We start from the raw sequence: 11,177 nt of genomic DNA on the forward strand, positions 1-11,177 counted from the left end.
TTACGAGTTTCTACAAGGAAGAAAACTCAAGTGCTTTCCTAGAACTGTTTTGGGAAACAAAAACAACAAAAAACATACCCAGAAATCCCTGCGAAGACCCATTCCCATATTCCTAGCAGCCATGACCCTCCTCCCCATGGCCAACAGAGGTCCCAGTATACCTCTGTCTGTTCTTCCACAGGGAACCCCACTGTCCACTGCCACAGTGCAATCTCTCCACAGTGTCCCTAAGGCTGCAACCAGAGATTCCAGAGTTTTTATGCACACCATCATTTCCTTCCCTCTCCAACAAGAAGTTGGCTGACAGAGCTGTCTGGAAGCCCACAGAGCAGAGTGGAGCAATGGCCTCCAGAATGTGACCTAGTCAGTCCCCATCCCCCACTCCACCTCTGCGTTCCTAGACTTGGCAGAAAAGGGGCTACAGAGGATGGAATTTAGGACAACTCCTCAAACCCAGCTCACAGGACCTTCTATGGTGCTTCTTTCTAGACTTACGCTGGACACAGGAAGGAATGTTCTGAGTTTTCTACCTTCTAATTGTATCTAGGCCTAGCAGACCAGCTCCAGGCAGGAAAAATGGACTGTGGGTTTAGAAAAGAAGATGGCATCTAGTGGAGATACTGAACCTATCCAGAAGTCAAGACTTCCCACTCAGAACATAAATCCCACATCGCTTTTGTCTATCCTCTAGAAGGAGGCTACAACACCCAGACAATATCCGCACAGGCAAGCTACTGGAGAATCTCAGAGTCACAAGAGGAACCCAGGGAAAGTGAATGTGAGCAGAAGCAAGGTCACAAAGCAGAAAAAAAACAAACCCCCAGTCAAACCCACCAATGGAATGCTTACAGACAAGCACAACTAGCACAGGTCAGCAACACAGAACTAGTGACGTGACAAGAAACAAAACCAGTCTCATACCAGATACCAGGTGACCATTTTACAAGCAAAAGAATGACAGAAAACACTTAAAATTAATAGAATGTGTCTCTATATCCAACCAAACTATGATTGTGAGTACATTTTTAGATAGACAAAGACATGAAGTACCATTCACAAATCCTCCATAAAAAGATTATGTAAAAAAAAAAAAAATCCAAGTGAAGGACAGGGAAGTCAAGACATTTGTAAAATTAAGTGAAAGATACCCTTAAACAAATGGAAACATCTCAAAACCCCATTAAAAATGTTGAAAGTAAAAGCCAATGAAAAGAAAACAAACTGCATATCTTACAAACAACTTGGAAAAGAAAAACCTGGATAATCTAACACAACAGGGAAAGATGAAACATAAGAGAACAAACTAAAACATCAAGTAGGGTGGAGAAGTGGCTCAGTGGTTAAGAGAACTGGCTACTCTTCTAGAGGACCTGCACCCACATGGCAGCTCAAAACTGCCTGTAACTCCAGTTCTAGGGCATCCAATGACCTCCTACAGACATACATGCAGGCAAAACATCAATGCACATAAAATAAAAATGCAATTTTAAAAATCAAGCAAATTCAAATAGTCCAGCAATAATACATATTAAACTTACCTTCTTAAAATGGACTCACAGATTAGATGCAAAAATAAAAGCTATATATTACTGAAAGGAAACAAACCTAAACAGAGATAGCCAAAGTGCAGATGAATCAGCAGAACTGAAGTGTACTTAAATAATGATACAAATGAGTTGCTTTTCTATTAGCAAAAGTGTAGCTCACCATGGGAAATAAATTTACAAATCATATTTTACACAACTTAAAAACAGCATATACAAAGCAAAAGCAGATCATAACAGAATCACAGATCAGAGTGGAAACTACTATCATTCCTTTCGGAAGAGACTAATGTTACAGGGGAATAGATAACACAATGACCAACTTCACGGAGAAAACTCTTCATGTACCCAAAACACAAACACTTTAATCATATAGGGAACATGCAAATCATCACTGTAAATATTACTATATTCAAACCACTGAGAAAAAAGTATAAAAATACTTCCTAAAGTAAAACCCAACTGGGTATGTATATTCATTAACTTCAATGAACTAAAAAATAATGAGTATTAAAAACCAACAGGCTAAAAGGTGAAATGCATGCCTTTTGAATTAAAAGAACTCATTCTAAACAGCTCTAAGGTGCAACAGAGAACCAAACAGTAAAGATGAACACAGACAAGAACAATACCCACACAGTAAGATTCTTGGGATGGGTAGAGACTGAGTAAGCTCATGTCAGAATGAAGACACTACAGAGATCTCCAAGATGCCACACAAGAACAGAGGAAACTCAAAGAGCCTAGAAAGTACCAGGGAAAGAAAAAAATCACATAGAAAACAAGATGTAGTTAATAAGTGAAACCAAAATCTGATTCCTGAAGAATAAAGAATACAGTGACAACAGAACTAAGCCTTAAAGGCAAAGGGAGCCAAGTACCATAAAGAACACTGACACAGTCTGCTTATGATCATTCTGTCAAAACCTCACCAACTTTGGCATAACAGCATATTAACAGAAAGAAGACTGTTGGTTCTTTTGTGGAAACAATTTTGTATTTATCCATGTCACATCACATAGGGTCAGTTAAAATAAAATCAAATAACAAAGGAAAAACCATAACCTATAACTCAAACCACTGCACACCAACACGTGGTACCTGCCGCTTGGTAATGTTCTCCAAACACTTTTGTTCTTTTTAACTTTTCTGAAGTTTCATTATGAAATACTTACGATAGACAATGTAAAAGGAGGAGGAGGAAGGGAAGGGAAGGGAAGGAAAGGGGAGGGGAGGGGAAGGGAGGGGAGGGGAGGGCGTGGGAGGGGAAGAAGGAGGAAAAGAAGAGGAGGAAGAGGGGGAAGGGGAGGGGGAGGAAGAGGAGAGAACACTGATGAAAATATCTGAGCATCAGTGCAGAAATGCCAATAGAACAGAAACACAGAACTTTCTGGGAATAGTCTCCTCGTGTTCATTTTACAGCATATGCACCACCCATCAACACAGGCCACTGCACTGTGCTTAAACATACATAAAATTTGTATCATATGTGCTCATAACCAATTTGCTTTCGTCCTTACACATACTTGAAGAAATCCATCATGATGACATATGCGCTGCAACCTACCAAATTAAGAATTTATTCAACAGTGATATAACACACTTCTTTAGTGGGTTGGGGCATCCACAAGGCTCTGTGTTCTTTATGTGTGTGCATACACACACATACACACGAACACACACACACACTCAAGCTACTTGATCACATGATGTGTACATCTTTTGTTACTAGGGTATTGCCAAGCTGTCATCTAAGTTACACAACTGTTCCTGATTTTCACAACATGTGGCTGGTCTCACTTCACGTGTGGAAAGCAGAACAGTGTCTACTACTGTTCTTTTCTGCCTCACCCTGTCTTACATATCTACATCCATGTTTGTTCTGTCACCTGGCTTTATTTTCTGGTTTAAATGGCTTCACTCGCCAAAATCTCTGGCTCAAATACTCTAACAAAAGGCTGAGTGGACCAGGTGATCTTTGAAGGCAGAGACCACCCACCATCCCTTCTTTTCCAGAACCCAACAGTCTAACAAACTCTGTCTCAACTGTGTTTGATATGGCATCGTCACCGGCATGTCAGCGTGTTGTTCTCGGTCATCTCTGGGGGCCTGTAGCTCACACAGCAACACTCTGGTCTATGGAGTCTGATGTCCTGTGCATCAGAATATGTTTCTCTGAGATTAAATGAAATCTAAAGCTGATGGCACCTTCAGTTCCACAAATCCTTTCAAGTCAAAACAATTTCTTGTATGACCTTCACGACTGATATGGTCCAAGGGGACAAAGCTAATCTAACCTGAAAAACAGCAAGCCCTTCCACTATAGACAGGTAATTCTGGATGAGAGTACAAAGGATTCTGGGGGAGAAGGCAAGGGCAGCTGGGAATGCTAAGGGCCTCATATCAACAGCCCCACATATACAGACATGTAGCATGGCAGCTTCCTATTCTGCCCTTTGTTCCAATGGTGATGGGGCAAAGTTCCCATCTGTACAATGAAAAAGCAAAAAAAATGCCACAGGAAAGCTGTCCATCTTACAGAGGAAGAAATAACAGAGTGGTCAGTTACTTAGTCAAGGTCACTATTAGCATGAGTCCAGTTTCTAATTCTTCACACAGTGGGTAATAGTCATGTTACTACTTCAATGTGGCATGACAAGATTGTTAAAGGACATTTGCAGGAAGGGACAGCCAGAGTTGCTGCCAGAAAACAATCTAAGAAGATAGAAGGAAATGAACTCAGACTTTAAGAAAAAAAGCTGAACGGTTCTCTTCAACAATACTCTAGTTACCTTTGTTTTAAAAATACTCTTAGACATTTTCCCTGATAAGTTTGAAATAACCCGTCTGCCAGCTTAGGAACACACGATATTCATGAAATCAAATTTCTTAAGACACATATAATAAAAAATCTCCTTGAAATTATTTTCAACCAACGTAACCAACTACCAGCAGCAGCAGACTACCTACCTACTGCAGGGGCGTCATACTCATCACCAAGCAGGATTTCCGGAGCAGAGTAGGCAAGAGATCCACAGCTTGTGGTGAGCTTCTTCCCAGGCTGAAATTTGTTGCTGAAGCCAAAGTCTGTCAACTTCACAAGACCTTGTTTTTCAAAAAAGACTACATTCTCTGGTTTCAAGTCTCTGTGAACCACATGGAGTTTATGGCAATAAGATATAGCATGAACTATCTGAGCAAAGTACTTCTTGGCCAAGTCTTCATTAAGACCCTCCTCATGCTTCATTATGTAATCAAACATATCTCCTCCATCCCCGAGTTCTAGAATGAGATACAATTTGGTCTGGGTGTCTATGACTTCATAGAGACGCACAATGTTGGGGTGCTGCACCAGCTTCATGCACCTTACTTCCTGGAAGAGGTGGCCAGTGGCTAGAGTGTCCAGCTTCGTCTTGTCAATGACCTTCACTGCCACCTTCTCACCTGTAAAGACATGCCTGGCAAGTTTGACCACTGCGAAATGACCTCGACCCAAGGTTTTATCCAGATCATATAATCCAGCAATTTTCCCATCATATCCTCGCTTGAAACCTGCCATGCTGGTTCAACGGAGGGAAAAACACTTAAAGTGCTTGAAGTGAGTCTTCTCATATGAGCATATCTGCTGGAAATAAGGCCTTCATTGTCAACATCATAATGGATACCTGTAAAACAAGAGCGACAATCAACCTGCGGATTTTCTTTCTATTTATTTATTTTGAGACCCTTAAGTCAATTGAGATATAAAATGAGTCAGGGACATAATTTAAAAATCTATTTATATACTTAGAGTTTACAATTCAAAACATAAGTTGAGAAGTACCACAGTTCACAAACAAAAAGTATCAGCTCATTGGAAGCAATTTTTTGGGTGGAGAAGAGGGGTATCAGAAATAAGTAACTGACAAGTTTGACAAGCTATGTTTAAATGACAGATATTTTCCAAAAGTAAAATTCCATCAGACTTTAAAACTATGGTGAGATACGCCCAGCAATGGGCAGACACCTTGTTGGTGGTGTTCTTATACCAGTCAAGGGCAAGGCAGATGGCAGCCTTTTGTTTCATCCTAGCTTGATAGGTAGCTTGGTAACCAAAGCTGTTTTATGCCTAGGACATATAACAATCAAATCAAATCCAGGCAGCACAGCACAGCACAGCAGGAAGACAGAGACCCAAGGAAGACCACAAGTCCCTCCAGCCCATGGCACAGGTGGACCATACACAGCCTCTTGCCTCCAAGCCACTCAGCACAATGGAGGACGTTGCCTAGGGGCCCAGAGGTGTATGGCCAGCCTGCAGTGGGAGCCACCACAATGCCTGAGTGTGTAGTGGACAGACAGGAAAGAGAAGTGGAGCAGCTTGGATGTGATGAAGAGATGGAACTGGAGACATGATGGTGCAAAGGAGCAGTAGCCTGGTATGAGTGGCCAGCCCCACTACCTGGGCACGGTCAGGTCCCAGCCTGAGCTGCCTGCCACTGAGGGTCATGTCTGAGTCCATGACTACGCAGCAACAGAGGTCAAAGCCGATGTCCATAACTCCTATTATACTGGAGTACATGGGGCTGTCCCTGGTCCAGACAGCCTTCGAGGGTCACGAGGCTCATGTGGATGTCCACGGGCTGTGCATAACTGGCCCCTCCCCTTGTTGGACACAGTGAGCCCTGGAGAGCTGGTGCCATCTCTTTTGCCAGCAGCAGGACTGGGGAGAGCAGACCCTGTGCCCTGCCTGGGAAGCAAAGTGGAACTAGTCCTGGCGAAGAGGTGTGAGTGAGCCACCTCTATGAAGGCCTAAGTGTGGGAGAGCTGACCCTGGCACTCATTTGCTAGGGGTGGCACTGGTGCAGAGGTGGTGTTCCTACCCCTTTGGTAGTTGGGAAAGCTGCCCATAAAGTCATGAACTCAGGAGAGCTATCCCTGCCCCTCATCAGCTGTAGGATTCAGGACAGCACAGTAGGGCTGCTGGTCCTGGTAGAAAGGGTGTGGGTGAGCCGGCCCTGTGGGTGAGTACAGGAGAGCTGGCCGTACCACTAGTCTGGTGTGAGGTGATATGGGTATAGGGCTGATGCCCTCCCTTTCCCCTCCTAGTCACCAGCAGTAGCTGGGAGAGCTGATCCTGAGACTGAGAGCAGGAGAGCTAGCCATGCCCCTAACAGGCTGCAGCACTCATGGGCCCTGCACCTCACCTGGGCAATCCTGCACCTCACCTGGGCAACCCTGCACCTCACCTGGGCAATACAGCGGAACTGGCCCTGATGGCAAAGGCACAGATGAATCGGCATCAAGGGTGTGAGAGTGGGAGAGATAACCCAGTCCCTCACAGGTTGGAGTACTTGGTAGAGTAGGCCCCAAACCTTGACTGGGCAGCACAGTGGAGCTGCCCCCAAGGGCATGAGAGCAGAACTGACTTTGGTGGCATTGGGCAGCCTAGCTGAAGTAGCTCAGCCACCATCCAAGCACAGGACCCTGAATGGGCTCACTCCAAAATCTTATCACTCCAAAATCTTATCATCTGCAAACTACTGGGACACAGGAAAGGGCCAGCCGTGCTACCCAAAGCTGCAAGATCCCCATGACACAGAGCAGCAACAGTAAAACAAGGAGGAGTCCAGATGAGGATCCAATATTGATGGTGTCATAGAAGCCAAAGGTCTCAAACCAGACCAATGACTCATTCATCGCAAGGAACACTTGCAAGTGAAGATGTGTGGACAGAAGGTCATACTGTAGGACACACTGTGGCATACTACAGTTTCCATGGTGAGACGTTTTCTACGCTTTGTTGTCATTGATTTGTTTGTGTACTTGTGTGTTTTATTTTGGGGGTCAGGTTGTAAGGTTGAAGAGGCAGACATGAGAGGATGGGGAGATGAGCAGGACTCAGATGCATAGTGTGACACTCACAAACAAGGAAAAATGGAGAAGCAGCACATAGGCAGAAACCCAGCAACCATCTGCTATCCTCCAGAGACTAGTTAGAGTTGGGAGGGTATAGGAAGGCCCCTTTGGCACAGTCTTCTCTCACCTCCTCTCCTGCATCTCCAAGTGATGCCCAGTAATCTGGGAATATCTAAAGGTTCCTGAAGATCATTCTGTCATTGCCCCAAATCTAAATCAATACTGACACAAAGAGGATATATAATCAAAACTCTTACTACATTTGAAATAAAACTTATTTCCCAAGCAACTCTCTGCTTCCTGACAGCATGGATTAGGCAGTCCTGGACACAGCAAGCACTCAACATTCTGGCTGGAGGTTGCTCACTCTTTATGGCCATTATGAGATTTTCTAACTCATAAACCGCCATGGCTGCTCTCTGTCCCAGAGTATATAAGCATTCACTCTTACAGAGCAGCTAAGTCTCAGATTTTTTGGTTTTAGAAGCCAAATTTCCTATCATACTTAAAAATTTCATCCTTTATAATATAAACTTCTGACAGAAATATGTTCTTATAAATGTTAACTCAGAAAAAACAAATATATAAAATTATACAAGTTAAAATAGTACTTTAAATCTCACAAACTGACCAAATACTTTAGAAATGAGTACCAGAATCCAGTGGAGTATGGTAACCTCCCAGACAGGTTGTCACACATGCATGCATCCACACATGTACGCATGCACACACGCACATTACTTAGGTGAAACAAACACACTACCTGTGCTGCTTAGTGATGGAGGCATACATAGCCTCCATCTAAAGCTGAAGTGCACTAGGGCAGCATTGCATTAAAGGGTTAGCATGTTATTTCAAAGATCAGAAGAAAAGCCCAAACTACTGAAATCTCACCACAGGTACTCATGAAGGTGGGACTATATTGTATCACAGGCTCCTGGGGTCAGATTATCTCATCTTAAAGGCAAGGAAACTGCACACATGTGACTGGTGTTAAAGCTAAACTTCAGTATAAGTCAGCCTTGAGAGCCCACACTGGAGATCAAGCCCAAGTCTCACATTAGGCAAGATCCACCACTGAACTACGCCCTCAGCCTCCACAGCCCGCTCCTGAAGATCTGACCACTCCAGTAACACCACACTTGATGTCTAATAGAGGAAGAGTCAAGATGCAATTATGAAAGTGATGCATTATCATATTAACATTACTTCAAAACTTACTGCAATACCTTACTTAGGGCTACCTCAGAAACTGGCAGACAATAAACTTAAATGGGCCAACAATAGCATTTTCACTAGTATGTCTATACTTCAGAAGCCACTGTGATCACACTCAGCACTGACTTCTGAATGAGCACTGTACATGTCACATATCCAGCAATACACTACACTATTCCAGTTTTCACAACTGCCCATTCTGAGGCAGAGAGATATGAAGTAAGTTTGCCTAGGCTGCACGACAGGCTAGCAGAAGCTGGAGTCAGCCCCAGGGCACATGACACCTGTCAATGCTTTAAGACAACCTGTTCTGCTGTTTTGCTACAAACTGACTTGAGTCCAGTTTTACTAAGATTTTTAATTAATAAACCATATAGGAGCTTGAGAAGTGGCTCAGCAGTTAAGAGTGCTTACTGCTCTTGCAGAGGACCTGGGTTCAGTTCCCAAAGCCAAGGTTAACTCCAGTCCCAAGGTATCTGACATCCCTTCTGGACTCCAGTCCCAGGGTATCTGACATCCCTTCTGGACTCCAGTCCCAGGGTATCTGACACCCTCTTCTGGACTCCAGTCCCAGGGTATCTGACATCCCTTCTAGACTTCAGTCCCAGGGTATCTGACATCCCTTCTGGACTGCAGTCCCAGGGTATCTGACACCCTCTTCTGGACTCCAGTCCCAGGGTATCTGACATCCCTTCTAGACTTCAGTCCCAGGGTATCTGACATCCCTTCTAGACTTCAGTCCCAAGGTATATGACATCCCTTCTGGACTCCAGTCCCAGGGTATCTGACATCCCTTCTGGACTTCAGTCCCAGGGTATCTGACATCCCTTCTGGACTTCAGTCCCAGGGTATCTGACATCCCTTCTAGACTTCAGTCCCAGGGTATATGACATCCCTTCTGGACTCCAGTCCCAGGGTATCTGACATCCCTTCTGGGCACCTGTACTCAGGAGCACAATTACAGACATAGACACAGATACAGACACACACAGACACACACACACACACACACACACACACGAATATTTTTATTAGTATATTCTATGTATAAGTGCTCTATCTGCATGTACACCTGGATCCCATTAGAGATGGCTGTGAGCCAACATGTGGGTGCTGGGACTTGAACTCAGAAATCTCTGAAAGAGAAGCCAGTGCTCTTAACTGCTGAGCCATTTCTACAACCCCATAATTTTTTCAAAAAAAAATAGACTACTATGTAATAAAAGTGTCAGAAAGAACCAACTTCTTCTGTACTGTGTATTATCTTGGTTCATCTGAGCAAGTAATTGACCAGTATAAACAGGGAAATCTAAATTGAAAAGTATTTCTGCATTTGAACGGCAGGTTCCCTAAAGAAACTTTAATTCATATACATTAGGCCAGAGACTCTGTCTAACCTCAATCCTCAATTAATTCTGTGTGTTCAGCTGTTCTTACCTAAGTGTATGCTGCATAGTTCTGTAAATTCAACTTTCACCTTCAAAACAGATTTCCTGGGACTGACTATGCCATTTGCTCATTTTTATTGTTTTCCTCTGTATTTCTGTTTAGATGCATTCTGGAAAGTGGCAAATAAATCAAATTAGATAAATCAATCTAGGGATTGTTAAAGTTAAGTCTGGGGCTAAAAAAATGGCTCAGTGGGTAAAATGTTGGCCACATAAGCAGAAGGACCTGAGAACAATCCAAGTACCTACATTTGTAACCTAAGGTACAAAAGCTGGGGAGAACGGGGGTAGGGAGCACAGGGTTGGGGTGCACAATGACAGGTGGGTCCCTAGCTCATGCTCACAGCTAGCCTAGCCAGATCAGTGAGCTTCAGGTTTAGTGAGGTGGAGAGAGCCAGTGAGACAGCTCAGGGGAAGGTCTTCACTTGACAACCTGAGCTCTATCTTCAAGGCCCAGAAATCATCCTCTGACCTTCACAAGGGACAGCTGTAGAACAGAGGGTAAATACATGTTCAAACTGGGGGTGGGATCAACTGGACAATGATCAAGGAAGACACTGATGATAACTTTTGGCCTCCACACATGCATGTTGCATGCATGTACATACACACACACACACACAGACACACACACACAGTATATAAATTGTTGTTCCATCTCTGAGGATCTCAGTGGCTCTATCCTGCCACATACATGCTAATGTTGAGAGGTGGCTGGGAGAGGTGCAGGTCAGTCTGTACTGGCTCTAGGACATACCTTGCAAACCGCATGCCAAGTCACTCTGTTACCAGTATTTGTTGTTTCTCCTAAAGGAAAACACAGAAAATGATTTCAGTGTATTCTATTTGTAAAAGTACACATTCTAGGACAAGACAAACCTAGAACTGCAAATCTGTCCTTGGAGACCCTGTCTCCTCCTATTCTCTTTCTCCCCTCTATTAACTACTACTTCCCTCCCCTCCACTGCTGGTGACTGAAACCAGGGCTTTGCTCATGCTAGGCAAATTTTCTATCACTAAGTCCAGCCCCAGCCCCAGCCCCAGCCCCAGCCCCAGCCCCAGCCCCAGC

The 11,177-nt window shown here is 43.9% G+C and overlaps 1 protein-coding gene and 1 pseudogene across 2 annotated transcripts in view; one reads left to right on the forward strand and one right to left on the reverse strand.

The window, feature by feature from the left end:
• Snrk (SNF related kinase) overlaps positions 1–11,177 on the reverse strand; it is a 49,790-nt gene that overhangs the window by 25,071 nt on the left and 13,542 nt on the right. For both annotated transcript variants that reach the window (XR_003711392.1, XM_028767314.1), the window contains exons 2-3: positions 10,866–10,915; positions 4,515–5,209 (exon numbers count right to left, since the gene is read on the reverse strand). Coding sequence is in view for 1 of the 2 variants with exons in the window: in XM_028767314.1 (XP_028623147.1) it covers positions 4,515–5,103 (589 nt within the window). In the remaining variant the exon portion in view is untranslated. The remainder of the gene's footprint in view (positions 1–4,514; positions 5,210–10,865; positions 10,916–11,177) is intronic.
• LOC114621205 lies at positions 5,530–5,665 on the forward strand (annotated as a pseudogene).

This window comes from Grammomys surdaster, unplaced genomic scaffold (assembly GCF_004785775.1).
Source record: "Grammomys surdaster isolate TR1022 unplaced genomic scaffold, NIH_TR_1.0 172, whole genome shotgun sequence".
Classification (NCBI taxonomy): Eukaryota; Metazoa; Chordata; class Mammalia; order Rodentia; family Muridae; genus Grammomys; species Grammomys surdaster.